Source organism: Syngnathus scovelli, chromosome 3 (genome assembly GCF_024217435.2).
Source record: "Syngnathus scovelli strain Florida chromosome 3, RoL_Ssco_1.2, whole genome shotgun sequence".
Classification (NCBI taxonomy): Eukaryota; Metazoa; Chordata; class Actinopteri; order Syngnathiformes; family Syngnathidae; genus Syngnathus; species Syngnathus scovelli.
In genome coordinates, this window is record NC_090849.1 from 11,617,822 (window position 1) to 11,640,479 (window position 22,658).

The 22,658-nt window shown below is 40.8% G+C and overlaps 1 protein-coding gene across 2 annotated transcripts in view; it reads left to right on the forward strand.

Moving 5' to 3' along the window:
* Positions 1-22,449, forward strand: part of si:dkey-91m11.5 (PH_BCR_vertebrate and RhoGAP_Bcr domain-containing protein) — a 28,536-nt gene extending 6,087 nt beyond the window's left edge. The window contains exons 2-23 of one of the 2 annotated variants that reach the window (XM_049716687.2): positions 7,720-7,889; positions 9,190-9,294; positions 9,465-9,650; positions 10,680-10,787; positions 10,960-11,020; positions 11,101-11,153; positions 11,227-11,367; positions 13,800-13,921; positions 14,087-14,252; positions 14,510-14,629; positions 14,774-14,849; positions 14,932-15,036; positions 15,126-15,200; positions 15,464-15,561; positions 15,720-15,851; positions 18,624-18,683; positions 18,819-18,928; positions 19,135-19,274; positions 19,488-19,622; positions 19,700-19,805; positions 21,139-21,301; positions 21,369-22,449. In XM_049716687.2, the coding sequence (XP_049572644.1) occupies positions 7,720-7,889; positions 9,190-9,294; positions 9,465-9,650; positions 10,680-10,787; positions 10,960-11,020; positions 11,101-11,153; positions 11,227-11,367; positions 13,800-13,921; positions 14,087-14,252; positions 14,510-14,629; positions 14,774-14,849; positions 14,932-15,036; positions 15,126-15,200; positions 15,464-15,561; positions 15,720-15,851; positions 18,624-18,683; positions 18,819-18,928; positions 19,135-19,274; positions 19,488-19,622; positions 19,700-19,805; positions 21,139-21,301; positions 21,369-21,458 (2,522 nt within the window). In that variant the 3' untranslated portion in view covers positions 21,459-22,449. The other variant, XM_049716688.1, reaches the window with a different exon arrangement.
* Positions 22,450-22,658: the final 209 nt, after the last annotated feature.

Here is a 22,658-nt window from a genome sequence, read left to right on the forward strand (position 1 = left end):
AATTCATCGTCATCATGACTCTTAAATGCGGGTGACAAAAGCTTTATGTATGGCGGCTTGAAGAAACGTCTCGGTGTGTGGACTTTTTTTCAGTTCTGATTGCTATGGGGCAAACACTTCCATAATTGCAGTTGTATGTTAATATACTGTACAGTATCTTATTGCCTCTGCCAAGTACAAATGTGCTATTGTTTGCTGTTGCTTTGTTAATTGCTGGGATTATAATCGATTTCCATGAGAATTTGTGGATGGGTAGCATATGAACAAAAAAAACGTAATAACGTTTCATCTTAATGAAAATCCGGTTAAATTTGTTGCTATACTTAAGGAGAAAATCAACCCCATTTTTTGGGGGGTGGAATTATATGTTCTGTGCAGCCCAACTCGTCAAAACACAGTGTTTTGATGAATATTTTGTTTTTGGAATATGAATTAAACAAACAAAATCCACCTGGTTTTGTCCATCTCAGGGGGCGGCCATTTTGCCACTGTCTTTCAATTGAATATGACATCACACTTGTCAGGTCACAACCAATCACGGCTCGTCGATTTTCTGAAGCTGAGCCAGGAATTGTCTTAGATGTACTTGTACATGCATCTATTATATGATAGGAGGATAGCATACCAGTGGAAGTTTGACCTCAGTGTGTGTTGAAGGAGCCACTGCCCCTGGAATGTTTCCAAGTCTGTTAGATGATAAATACTGGGGATTCCCTTGTCTAGTCTTCATTCTGTGCTTCATTCATAGCCCGTAGATGTGGGCCATATCAGTCATCTGATTGCAAGGTCCAGTGAGTCATTGAATCAAGCTGTTGTTAATACTGTGCATGTGGGTGTGTGTTTGTGATTGTGTGTGTGTGTGTGTGTGTATGTGTGTGTGTGTGTGCGTGCGTGTGTGCGTGCGTGTGTGCGTGCGTGTGTGTTTAACAGCCATATTTCAGTATTCTCATGAAATTTCTGGAAGAATCGATCATGTTTTTACTGCGATTAATAACAGTGTGTCATTGCCATTCCGTCAACTAATTGCGATTTGGATATTTGTGATACTGTGGAATAATTGGAACTGCAACTGACGATGAGTCTGATGTCAGCGATGTAGCAGAGGAAGCCCCGCATCTATTTCCGGAGTGACCGGAGTTGTTTATAAGTGACACAGAGGATGAAGATTTTGATGGATCTAATGATTTGGAATGACACAGATGGTTTGATAAACTTGTTATTTATGTTATAGTTATTTGAATAACTGTTAATATGATACGTCAGGCACGTTTTCAGTTCCTCATTTATGTGTTTATGTAACGTTAGCATACCGTACCGTTCAGCCTGTTGTTGCCTATGTTCTTGGTGTTGAATTTTGTCAAATAAATTTCCCCAAAAAATACCACCAATACGCTGATGCGACTTGTATATGTTTTCTTTTATTCTTTATTATGCATTTTATGGCTGGTGCGACTTATACTCCAGAGCGACTTATAGTCCGGAAAATACAGTACAATTGTAAATACGTATGTAACTCATCCAAGCCATTCTTCACCATGCAGGAAATCAGAATGTTGCTAAAATTATGACCACTGTTGTCATTTTTGCCATTTTCTTTTTTGGAAAAATATTTGCTAGAGGATTTGGAAAAGACACAAATGATGCAAAATTGACAACACCACAGAGAAGACAACAGTCACAGCTATCGCTTGCTCGCTACCTGTACCAAATTCCACATGTGCACATAGAACAAAAGCACTGCCTACGTTTCCTGTTTTATTATGATTTTATGATCACTCTAAGGATCAGTCAGAGGCTGTAGGCATCCTGGCCGCTCAGCTCTGGTCTTGAGGGTGGCACAAATATTTGCTGCATCAGCCGGTTTTAGACCGATTCTGATTTCCTGTCAAATGCACTGTCATTACTATTTGAGGTCCCTCAAAATAGTACCAGGTCACCAGCACCTTACGTGTAGTGGTGGTCATGAAAGCTAAAGAATGCAGCCTCTCCCTTTCCTAGAGTAAACGTTGGCGCACCGGAGGAAGTGCCCGTCGCAGTAAGTAAGATACACCTGTTCCTTTGTGCAGCGTGTAGTGCACAGTAGTCAAAAACTGGCAGGCCTTCACGACAGCAGGTCCGGCATCGCCAGCTGCTCTCAAAGAAATTCCATGAATAGGCTCCTTGTGCCGCCTTATCTGGGAACTTGTAGAAAAGAATTGTCAGGTTGTGTTCCTAAGCCAGCTCAGTGCTTCTTAGCTCACTCAGTTTGCCTGTTTGTTCAAACACTTTGCTGTAGATAATTGCAAAAAATCTTCGGCATGTTTATGAGCTTGTAGACCCGAGTCCCCTGGCTCAGTGGTCCTTCCTCGTGCTCCGCCTCAGCGTCTGTGGTCCTGCAGTCTCAGCGCCCCTCCTTGGTCACACTCAAAGGGCCCTCTGTGCTGTTGGCTAATGGCAGGCAAGTACCAATGGAATGTCTCAGCTGCTCGCAGGGTGTAGGGGGCAACGGATAATGAAATGTTAAGTGTGGTATGAGTTCACTTCTCACACGACAGCCTGACCTGTGGCGCTTGTTGCATTACCAGTCAACACAGTTTGCTTTAGACGCTGTTTGGCGTGAGGAAACGGGGAAACGAGTGCATGCAAAACAAGCAAAGGGAAACTCTTCATTTGTTCAGAACTAACAACTAAACTACCGCATTTTCCGGACTATAAGGCGCACCGGACTATAAGGCGCACCTTCAATGAATGGCCCATTTTAAAACTTTGTCCTTATATAAGGCGCACCGGACTATAAAGCGCACCATTAATGCATCATGTCAGATTTTTAATCCAAATCAAATCATTCTCCATTTTATCTTTTTTATTTCAACTTCAGATGCAACAAATTACTTTATATTCACAAAATAATGACCCATAATCTTTTTGATTCATGATTCATAGTCTTCAGTGGGCCACTTATGATTGATTTCATGACACAATGCTTTGGCCCAGTTTAAATTTAGGAATTTGGTCCATATATAAGGCGCACCTGACTATAAGGCGCACTGTTGGCGTTTGACAAAATTTTAGGCTTTTAGGTGCGCCTTATAGTCCGGAAAATACGGTAATGAAAAACTAGCAAAAAAGTGTGCAATAAATCAGATGGAATAGTCAAAACAAATGTATTCATGTTACCCTTAATCACAGAAGAGTGTCAAACAAGTCCACAATTGACAAATAAATTCCTTCCTTTCTCTGGCTCAATAACACTGTTATATCTACTTTTGTGGTTCAGTTACCATGAGCAAACTATCATATATTTATTAGGAAGATTGTTTGCTAATTCTGTTAATTGTCTTTTTAACATACATTTTTATTCAATGGGACCTCTGAGGAAAAACATGTATTTTAGTTTAGTTGAGGACTCCAAGTTGTCTGTGAAATGTGAATAAAATGGAAACCATTCCAGGATGTGCGGTAAACTCTTAGCTAGGAGAAGCGACTCTTTTGACTTGTAAAAAAAAAAAAAAGGTACGAAATGGAAAGGTGACTGTATTTCAATACATTTTTTCCCTTTCAAAACTAACTCAGCGTCTTTATTGGTAAGTTAATGTGGCATTAAGCCTCTTGGTGTACTTGGTAGCGTTCCCCAAGGGAACCCTACCAGGTTGCATTTACTATAATATAAACATTAATTTGCTCTTGCCCAAAAAACACACACTCATACCCAGTGTGTGTTTTGCTACAATGTTTTCACAAATTGGAATTACTGGGTTTAATTATTTGTCTTATGCAGCACATTTCAGGCAGTGGTCTCACCACTGCGCTATTTCTACGCACTAATTAGTAGGTGCGCTGGGCAGAGCGGCCTAGTTCTAACCGATACTGTTCACTAACTGACTGGCACTAATTTTAGACTGGCCTATACAGTACAGCAGTAGAGTGGCGTTTGCGGGTGGCCCTCGCTGCTTCCCCAGGCCATGTGGCTAAAAAGCCTCATACTGACGTATTGATGTTTTGGCTAATGTAAGTTTGCCACAGCACATTGGGGACTATTGCATTTGCGGAACCTCCAGCTGGAGGACGTTGCAGGTACACTCCAATTAGTTTCTGTCAGATTCCATTTTACTACCCTTGGTATTGCACAGCTTGTAAAAAAAAGTTCATCTTTCATGTCTTCTCAGACTGGTCATGTCTCATATAATGATTCAAGTGACATAAACAGTTGTACAGCGTTGCTAATTCTGATGGCCTTTGCTAGCCTGGATAGACACAAAGTTCACTTTTCATCTGTTTGCAAGGTCACAATGGAAAGATTGGAAAACTGTAAATCTTCAGAAATTTAATTCCCATTCTTGTGTAGAGCATATCTTCATAGATGCTCAGAGGATTTACCACAAAAGAGATCTGTCTGGTTGTAGGTCAGCATTGCTTAGCCAACGTCATGTTGTTTTTCAGGTTACAAAAATAGTCAAATAATGCACTCTTTTTTTTTTTCCCCCCTCAATTGCTTCAAGGCACCGGTAATGATCAACCATAAATTCCACATAATCTGCAGAATTTTCAACAATCCATCCATTCATTTTCTCTTCCGCCTGTCTTCATTTGGGTTGTGAGTGAGCTGATTAGCTGAAGCCTAACCCGGCTGACAGTTTGACCCAAATGGACGGTTACCAATTGCAGGGCACATTAAAACAACAACAGTCATGTACGCTTTGCTACATTCACACCTATAGTCAATTTAGAGTCTTCAATTAAACTAACACTCATCGTTTAGCAATGTGGGAAAAAAGCAGGAATGCCTGAAAAAAAAAAAAAAACACTCAAGATCAGGGCAAATACATGGGATGAATGGAACTGAGATCTGTACCTTGGCACTGTTGAGGGAAAAGTTCTAATGTCTGGTGCACCATGCGGCACTTTTTAATGAACAATGAGTAAATTATGATGTCCAGTCCTGATAAATATCCATAAAACAACCACAGTGTTCTATGCTGACAAAGATTTCAAATAATTTTGCTCTTTTGTATTGATTATTCAGACAAGCAAATGAGCAGACAAGCAAATAGTTTGAACGTATCCACTTCCTGTCAGCCATTTTGAAATTGATATTATCATTGGATGCAATGGCGAAGCTAGGATTTTTTTCTCCTTGGTGGGGCTATGGGGTCACATTTTATTTTTTACACGCACACGCACACACACACACGCATACACACACACACACATGTGTATATATACACACTTCCATCCAAAAAAGCTGATTGCACTTTTGTTTTTTTTCTCAGTTTGAACTCAACAATGTGTAGCAAGATATCTGCATCTTTGTCAGCACCCATTTCACTTTCAATCCAAACACTGAAAGACTGTGAAACTGAATCTCTGATTTTGTAACAGTCTCAGATGTACATCTGTCACTGGCCGCTGCCGTAGTTTATCTCCATGGATTAGGATTAGGGATTTCACTATTTTTGCTTTGTCATCAATAGCCTAAACTGAAATACCACCTTTCATTCCTTTTTTTCCACATTCTTAAGAAAACAAACCTGTTTCCTAATGACTGATAAACTTCCAGAAAGGGGAGTGGAAACTTGGGTTTCTGATTTAGCCTTGAAGATTTATTTCTGGCATACTCAAGGAGGAAGTGTGGGAAAATCAGCAATGTCCCGGAATAATTTGAAGCAAATTGCAGTCCTATGAAATTCTTGAAAAACATCAAATTACAGAGTTCAGGCAAAGCCCGAAGCAAATACGGCTTCACTCTGATCCACAGCTGGTCGGATCAGCGCTTATGTAAGGTCATTAGAGCGTATTTATTACAGCTTTATTGCATGGTTGAAAGTATTATGAGCTGCTTTAGGAAGAGACAGGGAAGACCTGTCTATCCAGCTTTGTGATCCTGTCACTGCAGACCCTGCTAAAATTGCCCAATATAGACTAGCATAAATGCTCCCTGCAAAGATCAGCACAAAAAAAAAACAAAAAAAAAAACAGCAAAGGTATTTCGTATTTTTTAAGTAGGGGAGTGGAATCTGGGAAATGTTTTTCTTCAGTGTGATATCTGATACACATCAGTCAGCATTGAGATTTGTAATGTTAGCCAATATTTTTTTACAGATTAAAAACAAAATTCCTCAGGCATGAATAATTTTCTATGTTAAGTAATAAATAAACCTTCTCTCATTTGGAAAGGTTCACAAAGAGCACAAGATAGGTAAATTACAACAAAAAAAAAAGATGGCAGAAATTTTTTAGGGGAAACAAAACGGAACTACTACGATGTGCAATTTGGACTACAATGTTGATGAAATTATTGAGACGGACAAAGTTTTTTTATGGTGGGGATCAAAGTTAGCTGTACTGTCAATTTTGTACTTGATAGAACACGTTACAGGAGTGCCGCCTGTTTATTCAAAGATGACCTTGCGCAGGAGGCCTGTTTCCGCTTTAATGTTGACATGCCCGGACACTTCCTCAGTTGCAATTCTTCTTATCCTGACTGCAAATAAAATCCTTTTTGTGATTTCTCACAATGTCATATTAGAATGATCCTGAAGTTTTTAGAAATTACCCTTTTAAACCTCAGTTTGGGGATGATTGAATCTCTAAATGTCTCCTCTTACTTAGTGTGGAAGAGATGCTTTTTGCCTCTGAGGCCGCTGAGAGGATGTGTTATTCATCCATTGACAGAGCTGATGTATAATCTTGCTGGAACACAGAGTGGCCTTTCACACAGGACTTCCCCTGTGTACTAAAGCGAGCTGCTTGGCCGGTACTCATCTCTTCCTCAAACACTCAATACATGTCTCTCCCTCTCAGTTGGGTTTGCTCTGTTGGTTGGAGTCCTTTGTCACATTGTCTCTGTAGCTGCCACTGTGTTAAATGCGCTCGGTTTCCCCGATCTCTCCAGGGTGACTCAGCTCTGTCCTCTCTAACTTTCTGGAATCCTCTCTTTTCTGTTTTTAAGATTTTTTTTTTTTAATTAACTTCCCTTTACAAACTTGTCACATCTTTGCTGGATGCATGCTTGGAGTTTTTTTCTTTGCTTCTTGGGATCCCCTCATAGAGACATCAGCTTGTTGATCATTCAGTGATGGCGACTTGGTGCCTCGGAAACGGCTGTCAGTGATTACAATGTCCGTTGAGCTTCATTTTTCGGGTGTCCCACAAATGGGAAATCACATTTGAGACACGTTTTTCTTCCAGGTGGTCACTGTCAGCCTGTTCTTTATTTTAAAGTCGCACCCTGTATACTTAGAAGACCATTGCAACCCTATGCTGTACATAGTTTGGGTTCGGTAGCTCTTGAGCTGATGAAGTACTCGACACCCGGGCAACTGAGATCATTGTTTATTGTGTTTATCCACTATCCGCAAGCTCTCAGCGCCTGGCACAGACTTTGGGTAGATTTGTGCAGGACACAGGGTTGTGGAAGGTTAAAGAGGTGACATTACCAAGCCAAAGCACTTCAAGCACAGTACCTTCTATCATCATGAGACATGGTTTGACTGTTTTGGTTACCACGTTCAGATAAATGAGAAGGATATTTCAGTATTTGGGTTCTCTTCATTCTGGAGTGGGTTTTCTCTGGACACTACTACAGTAAATTGCCGATAAGTGTGAATGTCAATGATACTGGAATCTTCAGTTGCATTTTCATGTTATGGCTAATGTATAGAGTACATTATTTATACCCCATCACTTATTTGCTTCTGATGAGAAATTACATGGCTTACATTTGTGTTTTGTTTCTAACAGATAACGAGGCCCCGGCGTCATTTACGTATGACTTGGAACACTCGGAAGAGCAATCCTGTCACGATGCTCTGTCCCTCACTGGCTCTCCTTCTTCATCACCACACCTGCGTCCCAAAAGTCGATGCAGCCGAGACACACAATCGTCTTGTTCCTTGGAGTCGACGCTGTCGGTAAAGTTAATGTTAATTTTATATAACTGTTGCTTCTGTAGAAGTGCCATTTGCTGCCTTTAAATGTGGGTGAAGTACAGTACCTTTTAATACTCTGAAAACCAAATGAGGCAGATATAGAATCCCTGTGTGGAGTTTGCATGGTCTGCGTGGGTTTTCCTCGGGAACTCCGGTTTCTTTCCACATCCCAAAAACATGCATGGTAGGCCAATTGAGCACTCCAAATTGCCCATAGGTGTGAGTGCGAGTGCGGACGGTTGTTTGTCTCTGTGTGCCCTGCGATTGTCTGACATCCGGTTCAGGGTGTCCCCCGCCTACAGCCCAAGGATGGCTGGGATAGGCTCCAGTGCGCCCGTAATCCCCGTGGGGACAAAGTGGTACAGAAAATGGTTGGATGTGCAGTGATCCCTCGCTACTTTGCGTTTCGTTTATCGCGGCTTCACTACATCGTGGATTTCCAAATTAAAAAAACATTTAAAAGTCAAAATAAAACTTCTAAATTGAGGAAACATGTGTCTAACCTTTAGGAAAATATAGTATTGCTTCAAATGTTCGTTTACATTCCTTTAGAAGTCCGTTTTCACGTGTTAGCACGATCGCGAATTACCATCTATCCGCTAACTCGTTAGCCTGCCCAGTACTTCTTGTTGGTGACCGTACTTCGCTGATTTCACTTATCGCGGGTGGTTTTTGGAACCAATTATCCGCGATAAATGAGGGATTACTGTATATATGTTGCGACTTTTGCCTTGTCCAGTCAGGTGGACGCCACAGCAGGGTAGTCACATGATTTGTTTGGTACAATTTTTACACCGGATGCCTTCCCAGCTGCAACCCAGCCATTGTTTAACTGGCTTTGGGACAGGCCATGTGTATTAAGGCACTGATGTTAAGAGACCCCAGTCCTCTTCTTATTTCTGTTTTCATCCTATGTGTGTGTTATTATTCTCTTCTGCTGTGTACTCTTGGTGGTCTTCAACACCAATGGAAGGAATGTAATTGGTTAAACTGTAGCTCCAACATGAAGCTGAGATGACTGATGTCTTTGACCTGTTGAAACAATAAGACCTGGTCTACAAACACATTTATCTTCTGGAAGATACCGTTAGTGTCTGACTAAGCCCCAGTGGAATGTAAAACTCCTACAGAGTGTAATTAAATATGCTGTGTAATTGATCTTACAACAATATTTGTAGCCACATGTGTGCGGTCAGCTCATAACACCACACATCCGTCAACAGGAGACTTGCTTTATCCCAAAATGACTGTTTTCTCTCGGTCATGTCCATGTTTGTGTCAGGTTGAGCAGGATCAGGAAAAAGGGGTGGAGATGCGAAAGTGGGTTCTGTCCGGAATCCTGGCCAGTGAGGAGACCTACCTCAGCCACCTAGAAGCACTATTGATTGTATGTACTTTTCCCTTTTCCCTTTACTGCACTGTTGACATCAGTTCAATGTGTGGCCAGCACATGTATTTGTTTATCCTTCGTTAATCTCTGAATGACAAATGATTTGAATTTAAAACTCTTGTTTGTTTACAGTTTATTAGTTAACGTTTGTTTTTTGTTCTTTAAAGCCCATGAAGCCGCTAAGGGCCGCCGCCACAACATCGCAACCAATGCTGACCATCCAGCAGATCGAGACCATTTTCTTTAAAGTGCCAGAGCTCCATGAGATCCATAAAGACTTCTATGATGCTTTGCTTCCTCGTGTTCAAGACTGGAGTTACCAGCAATGTGTCGGAGACCTCTTCCAGAAACTGGTATGATCTCATTTGGAAATTTGCCAATTTTGCTTCTGAACTACTAAAAGTCTACTTAAAGTCAAGATTTAAAAGATAACCATAAACGTAAAATATCTGTCATCGAATAGGAAAATAGTCAAGTCAAACATGTTCAGGCATATTATCTAAAACCTGTTTTTCTCCTTCTTGTAATTTAACATGCATGCAGTTGAAATAGAAAACAATGCAGTCTGGAAGTTAATTTTGCAGAACAGTTGACTTTGCGCTTCCTCTGAATAAAACCATGGGAATGAGAATGGCATTCCTTCTCGCCTTAACAAAACTGAGGCCTTCCATGGAATAAGGTTGCGTATGGTTTGAAATGCACACGTGAGTCGACTGCCTGGGGCCATCTCTCAGCCCCATAAAAGCATCGTCTCACCATATGACACGCAATAAAGGAGAACATAAGGTTCTATAGGAGGTTGCTGGATAAGAGCTTGTTTGGTGTTGTCGCAAGATGAAAAACATTCATACATGGTTTAAATATAGACACGGAACAAATCACTGAGTCTCCCTCACTTGCTTTGCTTTTTCTTGCCAAATCAAGCCAGCGTGTTCTGACATGGCAAATTTCCAGTGATTGTCATCTATCTGGTTTTAGAGGAAAGTCAAGTTTTGTAATGCATGCTTTGTAATTGAATTCCCCCCAAAATCCTGTTTACCCTAAATTTACTTTGCTGCTCCTTCCTTTGTTACTTTGTTGCTTGTCTGCCTCACACACCATTTGACAAAGGTCGCCAGCGCTACCCTAAACCTGGTAAAGGCAACACATTAAACACTGTCAATTGATGCTCTTGCTTTGATCAGTGACCTCTGATCATCATCATCATCATCCAAGATTTTATTTTAATCATAGCTTCCTGGAAGACAAAGCTGTAAATTAGAAGCTGGTGACTACATCAATCCTTGCAGTGATTATGAAAGAGCAAGTTTTTTTTTTTTTTTTTTTGTTACCTGGAGTATTTGCTTAGTTCAAACTATTTGGATTCTCCTCATGTCCTGCAGGCCAGCCAACTCGGAGTGTACCGGGCCTTTGTGGATAACTATAAGGTTGCTGTGGCGACAGCAGACAAATGCTGCCAGGCAAACACACAGTTTGCACAGATATCTGAGGTATGCAGCCACACTACATACAGCAGTCGAGCGTTTGATGCGGTGCAGCTGCCCAGGACAAGTGATGACGGAGCACTTTTTTGCCGAAAAGAGCCACAAAGCTATTTGTGGTGTTTTAATTGCACAATGCTATGGGGCACTTGCTAATGTTGTAATTGTGTCTTCCTGACAGAACCTCAAGGTCAAAGGCACAAAGGACAACAAAGACCAGTCGGCAAAGAAATCCCTAGAAAGTGAGTGCTAAATAAAATGACTGGCACTCACAGATGGTGCTTGAGTCATAACCACTTTTAAGCCGACTTTTTCTCGACAGCTCTTCTCTACAAGCCTGTAGACCGGGTCACCCGCAGCACGCTTGTTCTGCATGTAAGTCAACTTGTGGAGTGGTAATGCAGATGGTTGTGGGCATGCACTAAAATTTTGTTTGGTTTTGTTTCAGGACTTACTGAAGCATACGCCGTCCAGCCACCCTGACTATCCGTTGCTACAGGATGCCCTGCGCATCTCGCAGAACTTTCTCTCCAGCATTAATGAAGAAATCACCCCTCGCAGACAGTCAATGACAGTTAAGAAGGGAGAGGTCAGTTTATCACTTAACATAATAATAAAGATAATCTAAAGGTATCTAAAATGAAGATATAATAGCGAGCTGCGGGCAGGCGGTAGAGGAGCCTGCTCTGCTCCTCGACAGTGGATATTTGACGCAACGCTGGCTAATAACTACGTTAAAGCTTTTTTAAATTCGATCCTAAAATGGTTGACCTTATCTAGAATTCAGTGGAGCATTTCAGTCAACAATACAATCAAACGACTTTAACCGCTTATGGTCATTATGAAAAACAAAGGTCGGTGGCCATGACGGCTCCTCTTGCTGTTTCTTTTTCTCTTGGGCATCGTCATCTTCTCTCTTCTATTACGAACAAGAAGAATTGCCGACAGAAGTAGTCATGGCAACATAGGCAACTTACGCTTTGAACAATAAGATCAACAAAGAGTGCATTAATCCACATCAATTGCACTTTTGGCTAACGATTACAGTTAAAGTTCGATGCCAAATTTGAACCAAAACTTTAACATAGATATTTGTCGATGTTTCATCGTTCTTGTCCTGCTGTCAGTGACTAAGGTCTCCCCTCCTCCTAAACGCAACTGTTTACTCTGTGGCTCAACTGACTGACTCAATGGCAGATTTGAATACCGTTCTGAGTTTCCGAATTAAACTTTGTTCAAAAGTGTCGTTCGGTTATTCTGAGTGCACCAAAAACAGAGGCTCCGCTGTAGGTGCTCCAGACGAGGACACGGTGCACTCCAATGGAAACTGTTCAAGCAAGAGCTGTTGCAGAACACATATCGGGAATGAATGGATGGATGTGAGATTTTTTTAAAATGCTTTGAGCACCATGGTGTAAAGGGCACGTCGCTTGCCGTTTACCATTCCAACTCTGGATAAATAAATAAATTATAAAGCTAAAGCCATTCTTATATACGTACCCATTGGCCACAATATTAGGCACGTCCACTCGTCCACAAATGGATTCTTACATACTAACTATATCAGAAGATGCTCAGCAATATTCATACATACTACTTCATTGTCATGTAGTATAGATTTCATGCTGCTTGTTTGATTTTGATTTTTGGAAAAACCTTACAAATACAACTTGTTCACACAGCTTGCTACTTTTCCAAATTAAATGAGTGGAATATATTACACTGACGCAAACGCCTACCCCTGACACCTGCTCCATTTTTTTTTCTATTTAGCTAACTTTCTTGCACGCACCCCTTGTATGAATGAAGCTAGACTTCTAAAACTCTCAAATGTAAACATAACATGGAAAATACTCTTAGCAATAGGCACACCTTAAAAGTACTACACAGCCACTTTTGTAGCTCTGTCAAAATTATTTGACGCAGTGCTAAATGTTGAATTTGTAGCTTGTTAGGGAAAATGACCTTACAGTATTCAAGATTGCATCATCTTTTTGACGGTAACAAGGCAAAACATAAGGTGTTCACAAGCTCTCATAAAAGCTGGCCACTGAGTCATCTTTGCCTTTCTGCTTTAGTTGTGAAGGAAGTGGAGCAAAAGGAAGTGTGTGACTAAGCAGTGCAAACACAGGAGGTGAGGGTCTCTTGTGTTGCAAACGAGGAAGGCTTGTTGATTAGCTTAGCAAAGAGTTCCCTCCCATCCTTCCCGGCTGCACTGTCACGTTTGTGCCTCGGAATCAACCTGGACCAGGTCTCATCATTGTACACCAGCCCACTGTCCTGAGTTTGTAGCAGCTTAAACCTGCTTGCTGGAAGCCAGCAGAGCTGAAAGTACGCATTGAATGGTGCTCAATACTCAATGTCATTGTAGCCATTGATTGAAAACTAACAGCTGGTTTTTCCATTGGATTATTGAGCAGTTGCCCTCCCTTTGAGTCATCAAAGCAATAAACGCATGTTATCCCACAACATTTGGAAACCGGGACAGAGCCAGACATAGATTGGAGTGCTTCTCGTACTGCATGGATTTCCTTCTTTCTTTTCAGGCCGCAGTCACTCACATGGGGCAGTGTCACAATGTAAATAACCTCCACCCAGAGGTCAAAGTACTGAGAGCTAACAGCCGTATAGTTCTCAAACAAGAAGAGTAGGCTCTAATTTTAAGATTCAGTGCCCCACCAGAGCCAACAATATTTTTGTGTCTAAATAAGTACTTGTGATTTCTATGTGAAATAAATTGTATACATCGTTTCAAACCGTCCACGAACTGTAGTGCTGCTTTAGTTTGCCTGTCTTACCTCCTGTCCTTGATTTTTGGAAGAGGATTGGAATTGAAATGGTAATTTTCAAAAATCCTTTCAAATTATTACAAGTTTTGATTTTCTTTATATGAAGGAATTTAGTATACTTTATTTTATCAGTAGTGGCAGACATCTGTATTAAAGGTATTTATTCAATTATGAAGTCCCACTACTTGTTGTAACTTGTGTAGCTTTCGTAACAGTAGCTTCTTGTTGGTAGAATCGCCAGCTTCTGAGGGACCGCTTCGTGGTGGAGCTAGTTGAAGGTTCCAGGAAACTCCGTCATGTCTTCCTCTTTACTGACCTGCTGCTCTGCACCAAGCTGAAGAAACAGGCTGCAGGGTGAGTGAGTCCGACTCAATACCTTGCCTGTAACTTGACTATTCCACTGGTTTGTATATTTTAAAAAAATCTAAAATGAATGTTCAAATTCAGGTTCAATTTGTAAAAATATCATAAAACATATGGAGGTGAACATTACTGCATTTGTATTCTGTTTGTTCGCAGGAAAGGACAACAGTATGACTGCAAGTGGTACATTCCTCTAGCCGATTTAACCTTTCAGACCATTGAGGACTGTGAGTCGACCCCTATCCCTCTAGTCCAGGACGAGGAAATCGACGCCATGAAGATCAAACTGTCCCAGATTAAGAATGAGATCCAACAAGAAAAGGTAATGATTCCCAGAGAAAGACGTGGACTTTACTTTAGGAGCACAAGGTTCAAGAGCAGGTCTGCTTTCATACACTGCCTTAAGTGCTGTTGAGCACAGCATGGAGCCCTCTCAGTCATAATTCTTCTCCATGCATATGCCTTTGTATGCATGTTAACTAAGGTATACTCGAAGCATTGATTGCACTTTAGATGGTAGTAATTTGATCACGCACCAATCGTTAAAAGCAATAACCCCTGGCTTTTGTTTATCTATAGAGAACCACCAAAGGACCCAAGGTGATGGAGCGACTGAGGAAGAGGTTATCAGAGCAGGAGTCTCTGCTTCTTCTCATGTCACCCAACATGGCTTTCAGAGTGGCCAACAGGAATGGCAAGGTCCAAAATCCCTGTCAAACAAATTAATCCCTTGTGTTTTAGCTGAAGTATCGTTGTAATCGCTTTATGCTGCCCTCTGCTGTTGAGAGCTTGTCATTGCGTTATTTAACCACATTAATCATCAAGTCCCTTTGTGCCGTTCAGGGTTTTACATTTCTGATCTCGTCAGACTACGAACGTGCTGAATGGAGGGAGATTATTCGTGAACAACAGAAGAAATGCAAGTTATCAAATCACAATTTAAAATGAAGCCATCGCCTATTTGTGCCTGATGTAAATGTGTTTGAACTTTTGCCTCATAGGCTTCAAGAGCTTCTCTCTGACATCTGTTGAGCTACAGATGCTTACTAACTCATGTGTGAAACTCCAGACTGTCCACACTATTCCAGTGACCACAAACAAAGAGGGTGAGGTCCACAAGTAGTTGAATTTGTCGTAACCATCTAAAACACACTTGCAGACTTTTAACGAACGCTCATTTTTTATCCCGACACAGATGACGAATCGCCAGGATTGTACGGCTTTTTGAATGTTATTGTACACTCTGCATCGGGTCTCAAACAAACCTTAAGTGAGTGCCGCTGTCTCCTGTTTTTGACTTTATTAGGTCCACTAATGTGATGTAATTTTTCATGCAGTAATTTCTCCTGTGTCACTGAGACTGTCAGATGGAAGAACAGCTGTAGGGGGGAGGGAACACGAGGGATTAGTTACTTTCGCTTCTCATTGTTTGCTTAAACAAGACATTTATTGAAATTATACTAATAGAATTATAATAGAGATTTGCAGGAGTGTTGCATCTCTAATTCCAATATTTGGGCTTGTATCCATCAGACCTTTACTGCTCTCTGGAGGTGGATTCCTTTGGCTATTTTGTCAACAAAGCCAAAACGCGTGTGTACAGAGACTCTACTGAGCCCAGCTGGAACGAGGTGAGAACTTTACAGAGGAAAACACTTCTTGGCAGACGGCTTTTCCATTTCACGCTAATTTGTCATGCACCGAGTCTGTTGCATTCCATGTGTATTGTATGTGCATGGTTTGGCACCATATGGATTTTGACCGGGTTGTCCTCTTATTTCCATGCAAGGAGTTTGAGATTGAGTTGGAGGGCTCCCAGACTCTGAGGCTGCTCTGCTATGAGAAGTCTTGTAGCAAAGCCAAGCAGAGCAAAGAAGATGGAGAGATGACAGACAAGATTATGGTCAAAGGGCAGATAAAGGTACTGTATGTTGCTTCAAATGGAAAGCAAAATGAACTTTACAACAACATCCAGACCCAAATAGTTACATTTTTTGAGTGCTGTAAATTCTTGTTAAGATAAAAATTGGCCAGTTGGCCAGCCTTTACCTCTAGATTTCAGTCGCAACCTGTCAAGATTTGACCTGAGCGTTCATAAATTATGTAAACTTATAATTGTCATAACAAGAAAAAAATTATATATTTTTTCCCTCTAATTAATTCTGTAAAATAATGAGAGAAAATATATGCATTATTGAATCCCAAAGAGAGAAAATATATGCATTATTGAATCCCAAATGTCCAGTTTAACTAATATTATGGATTATACAAAAAAAAAAACACCTTTTCTTTAACCCTTTATTTATTGCAATAACATCCTATGGTGATCTCCATTGCTGCCCACTGGCCCATTTTTGCCTAATCACGCCGGTGGGACACTCTTTTTTTGCTGTTCAGAAAGAAGTGAGGTGTGTGTTAGCTCATGGGTCACGTCGGCTTGACCTCTGATAGAGTGTTGTGACAGAGGGTGGATTAGTATTGGGTTGACCAAATGTAGCTGTTGGTGTTAGTCCAGAGTATGCTAGAGGGAGGAAGACACACAAAGCAGTCTTTGATAAACCAGTGAAAGGCTTTCCCTGCTGCTGCAGAGAAGGGTTAAAACACTTCAAAGCTCTGAGGTGAAAAAAAGAAAAGGCCATTACTAAAATATACCCATTCACTCAAATGGAGCTCAAAATGTGGCTGGAGTAAAAAATAAAATAAAATAAAATTAAAAAAAAGTGCTTTTCTGTGAATTGTACCCTAGGATATGCTGTAGCACCCCCATACCACAAGTGAGGACAGTACCTGTAAAGGTCAAGTGTCAAAGGTGCAGACTTTAAATGTACTACATCTCAATAACAAACTAGTTTTGCTAAAAAGTTTAATGATGGGCTTGTGGGACTATCAATTCAGCATGAGCGTTATTTATCAATATTGAAACAAGGCGCCAAAAAACTGAATAATTGCTTTTTCACATATATAATTAATCAGTGGACAGTCATTCTGTTTAGTTTATTGCCAAAGTGGCATTCAGTACTTGCGGCAGTGAGAAGTAACAGCAGGCGTGAGCACGTCGATAATGAGGGTAGGAGGGGATTCTCGGGAGTTAATCCCTCAAATCCAACAGTAAAGTAGAACAACACAAAGGCAGCGTGGTCAGCAGGCTGCATAGCTTTGTTGCTTTCTCGGACTCCTTCTGGAATAAGCATGTATTTAGAGAGTTTGAGAAGAATTTGCCAGCAATTCATTGATGAGGATTTTCAAGACTGTCCAAGGCAAAGGAGTCAGTGGATGTGCGTTGGGCCAAGTTGGAGCTATGACTTTTGTTAGTGTCTCTTTGTCTTTAGAGCAGGCTTGTTGTTGTTTCTTGTCGTTCTGCCCTTCCTTCGTTAAAGGGACGTTTTAGAAAGGGTTCATGTCAGAAAAGATGAGTGAGTGTAATTCCAGTGAGGATGGAGTGTGTGAAACAATCAATGCGTTGGAGGAAGAGGCCCCCGGGAAATCCCCAAGTACGGGGGCCCGTCTTTGGGACAGAGTTCGTAGCAGTCTGCTAAGACCAAAGGTATTTACAGAATATACAGACAGAAGTCTCAAGGTTTGAGTATCAATCAGATTTTATTTCACTAAGTGGTACATATTTTGCTCTTTTGAAATTTGGATTTGGTCTTTGAAAAACGTATTTTTTTTTAAGAATGATAGTCTTTACAAAATCCCAAAAGTAGTATTTTGTGTTAAAAAAAATCATCTGCCATGTGGTTCTGATTCACTGTTTTTCAGCCAGATGTTCAAAAATTGTCACTTTCAATTTGAATTTGAAAAAGCAATGTTGACTTTTGAAGAGAGCATTAGGATGTCCATTGTCATTTAGCTAGCTATAGCATACAAAATGAAAATATTTCCTCCTACAGTTGATATTCTCTTTATTGTTGACAGTGAAAATAACTTGAAGTAACATTTTGCACACTGTTTACAATACAGTGATCCCTCGCTACTTCGCGTTTCGTTTATTGCGGCTTCACTACATCGCGGATTTTTTTTTTTTTTCAAAATTAAAAAAACATCCATCCATCCATTTTCTGAACCGCTTAGTCCCCACGGGGGTCGCGGGCGTGCTGGAGCCTATCCCAGCTGTCATCGGGCAGTAGGCGGGCAATACCCTGAACCGGTTGCCAGCCAATCGCAGGGCACACAGAGACAGACAACCAATCGCAATCACACTCACACCTAGGGACAATTTGGAGTCTTCAATCGGCCTACCAAGCATGTTTTTGGAATGTGGGAGGAAACTGGAGTGTCCGGAGAAAACCCACGCAGGCCCGGGGAGAACATGCAAACTCCACACAGGGAGGGCCGGAGGTGGAATCGAACCCGCACCCTCCTAACTGTTAGGCGGACGTGCTACCCAGTGCGCCACAGAGCCGCCTTAAAAAAACATTTAAAAGTCAAAATAAAACTTCTAAATTGAGGAAACATGTGTCTAACCTTTAGGACAATAAAGTACTGCTCCAAATGTTCGTTTACATTCCTGTAGAAGTCCGTTTTCACGTGTTAGCACGATCGCGAATTAGCATCTTTCTGCTTACTCGTTAGCCTGGCCAGTACTTCTTGTTGGTGACCGTACTTCGCGGATTTCACTTATCGCGGGTGGTTTTTGGAACCAATTATTTGCGATAAACGAGGGATTACTGTATATGCATTCTCTTTTTTACAGTTGGATCCCCAGAACTTGCAAAACAAAGACTGGCAGAGGACGGTCATTGCTATGAATGGGGTGAGTAAGGCAAGAGGAGCAAAAATAATACAAAAACGTACAACTACCACATGAACGTTGTTGTTAATCTGACATCAGACTTCTTACGCTAATTTAAAAGTGTGTTCCTCTCCCTTCTCTACTCTGCTGTTTCAGGTCGAGGTCAAGCTTTCCATGAAGTTCACCAGCAGAGAGTTCAGTCTCAAGCGCATGCCTTCGCGGAAACAGTCTGGTGTGTTTGGGGTGAAAATTAATGTCGTAACAAAGTGAGTTGATCGCACGCCACGCATTTCGGTAAAGGAGTTAAGAAGTCGAGGGTGGAATGAACAGTTGAGGCTGAATCAAACTGTTTGATCTTGTGTTTATACACTTAATGTTAGTTAGTCTCTTACGTTTGTTGACTTCTCGTACCTACTTACTGGTTTGCTGATTGTAGACTGGACTTTGCTGTTGTTTCCACATGTTTTACCAGACGGGAGCGCTCCAAGGTTCCCCTGATTGTGAGACAGTGTGTTGAAGAGATCGAGCGACGAGGGATGGAGGAAGTGGGTATCTACAGAGTGTCTGGTGTCGCAACTGACATCCAAGCTCTTAAGGCCGCCTTTGATTCGAGTGAGTTTCAGCCTGACTTGATTTGAATGGAAGCCATCGCCAGATTGCTCATTTAATGGGGGAATCATTACATCATCGTCTCGCACATTTTTTTACTCGTTTCAAGTTGAGATGCATGTATTTAGTGGCACGTGTTTTCCTGCACTGGTGAAGAAACTTTTCCTTTCAAAGCTGCTGAAGTCACCGATCGATTTTATGTTCTCCTCCTAACAGACAACAAAGACGTGTCTGTGATGATGAGGGACATGGACGTGAACGCTATCGCCGGCACGCTGAAGTTGTATTTCCGCGAGCTACCTGAGCCTCTTTTCACTGACGAGTTGTACCCCAACTTTTCCGGAGGCATTGGTCAGTCACAAATCCAACTTGATGTGAATATTTTTCTGTACATCTTCTCTAATCCACAATAACGTGTCGCCATACAGCGCTTTCTGACAGCGTGGCCAAGGAGAGCTGCATGCTCAACCTACTGCTGTCTCTGCCAGAGCCCAATCTGGTCACCTTTCTCTTTCTACTTGACCACCTGAAAAGGTAAAACACGCTTGTCGTGTTCTGTGTCAGGGGTGGGCACATCTCCATTCTTTAATCAGGCTCTCAGAGGCTTTCGATATGGTGTCACCAACATGGTCACCAGCTTTAACCACCACATAGGTAGCCCGTGGGCCTTTTCTAAATTTAGCTCACCAGTCATGGGACATATTGATGTACTTGATATACTTTTCAATTGTCACTAAAACAGCGTCAAAGTCCATTAAATGAGATAAAGCGCCGCAGTCACCTCAGTTCTTGTTCCAGTCAGTGAGTGCATAATCCATACAGCATCAGGTTTTGGTAACGCCACCTCGTCCCCTCTCCAAGTAGGCAAGGAACGGTTGAGAGAGGAGAAGCGGCAGTAAAACGGGCCTTCAAAGAGTTTAATGAAATGCCAGAGTGTAAAAAAAGTACCGCAAGTGTTAATTCAAGTTTGAAACATTCGGACTGAAATAAATGCTCCAATTTCCTCACTAAATTGCAGAAAACTGAAGCCTGAATAGAGAATGCTCTTGATTAGAACCAGCAGACTTCTTTTGACTTCATTGACATGATCTCTGTCCTCACATTTATAAATCTTATTAATTATTGAGACAATACTAATGAAAAGTAATTTGAGTAAATGTGTTGTTCTAGAAAAGTGTATCCAATTGGCAACCCTTCATATTATTCAGTACCCAAAATGTATTGTAGCTGTCAGATATAAAAAGGTTCGTGATTGATTTGGATTCTCATGTAGCAATAGAAGTTACTTTATTGGTATTATTTGTTGCATTAATGTAGCCTTTTCCTACCTAAAATCAGTCAGGTCAAATGCATTTATTGATGTTATATTTATTTTTATTTAGTTATCTCAGTCCTCAGTATAATTGGTTAATCAATTCATAATAATAATAATGTAATCAATTTATTGATAAGATATAAAGATTTTATTTGGATGTTATTAAAATGGAGTTTTACTGAACAATTGGTTGAATTGAATTAATTATAAATGAGAAATAAAATAATATAGATTTGTTTTAGTAATGTGCCTAATTAATGCTTATTTATTTCATTCAGTACAATTCAGCAAATATTTTGTGACGCCCTTTGAGACTCTTGTGATTAAGCGTGATACAAATAAACTTGACTTGACTGGAATTTCATTAGTTTTAAAATGATAGGCTATAAAAATGAGTGAAATATTTCAATATTTAACTGAATTTCACATTTTTTCATGCATTTTTTTTAACATATGCAAACATCTGGCCCAATTTTCTATTTAAAATAAAAACTGCCATGTGCTCAATCAACACAAATATGAAATCTACAACTTTCTCTCCTGTACTGATAGGGTGGCTGAAAATGAGGGCTTCAACAAGATGTCTCTGCACAACCTGGCTACTGTTTTTGGTCCCACTTTGCTTCGACCGTCTGAGAAAGACAGCAAAATCACAATCAACAGTTCACAGCCGATCTCCATGAATGACAGCTGGTCTCTGGAGGTCATGGCTCAGGTTCGAACACAGAGTAAAACCTCGATTGCCGGTTAATGTTTGTTCACTTGTTCCTTTGTCTTCTCAGGTGCAAGTTCTACTCTACTTTCTTCAGCTTGAAGGCATTCCAACACCTGATAGCAAACGACAGAGCCTTCTCTTTTCTAGTGAAGTATAACAGGATTTTTTTACACGATAAAAGCGGTGTTCAGAACGAGGAATGGATGATGCGCAAATTCGTCACTAGATGGCGGAATCATCTCATCAGTCATAAAGAGCAAGCTTTCAGAGGCTTAGTTTGGATGAACATGAGCGTTTATTATTGCCTAGAAGGTATATGCACAAATTGTATCTTGACGAATTGTATCTTTTCCAACACGTTTTATAATTCAGTGACGTTTTTTTGATGCCGTTTGCTGCCCGTCATCGTGCACAATAGTCGTATGTTCACAGAGGGTGAGTTAGTTACATTTGTCATTGTTTCAAGCATTTGTCACTGGCAACTGTGGATTGTTGGAATATAAATCGATCAAGGTTTTCATGTCTACTCTCAGTGTTGCTTGTGCCACAGGTTCATTTTGTGTTTACACAGAGACGGAAATTTGCAGTTTGATTCCAACATGCAGGCATGTTGACCTGAAATAAACTGGAAGGTTTTAGAATTATGTGTAAAACATCAGTATGTTTTGGTGGCATCCACACCGTCCCTAGTAGAAGTATTTTTCATGTTTTCATTAAATGTCAGCATTTTTCCTTAAAGTTCCTTCATATTTTGTCCCTATTATTTTTGTTCGTTACCATTCCGTTTGATTTATGTAACTAGAGTTGCTGTTTTGGTGTTTCTAATTGCATTCCTTTTTTGGGATCCTCCCTTTAACTTGCAGTCGTTATGAGAGCAACTTAATGGGTTCCCTTAATTGACCCATTTTCAACACTCCTGGGGTATTAACAGGGTTATCACCCTCCTGCAGTATTCATTTAAAGATGTGTGGACATACAACAGTGGAGTTACTTTCCAAATTATAGCAAGTATTGAAATGCTTGTTAACACAAACTGAAACGCTTTATTCTTGTGATTTGTGTGTAATAAACCATTGCTTCTGGGGATACACTGACCAAATCTGTTATGTATGATTTCTATAAATAAAAACTTACTTGACAACCAAAAATCATTGTCACAATATCTTTTTGCAGATGTGTATAATAAGGGGCGGGCGAAGCGGTGACGCACTGGTTAGCATGTTTGTTCAGAGGTTGCGAGTTTGACTCTGGCCCTCCCTGTGTGGAGTTTGCATGTTATCCCTGTGCCTGCGTGGATTTCCACCGGGTACTTTGGTTTCTGTCCACATCCCAAAAACATGCATGGTAGGCCGATTTA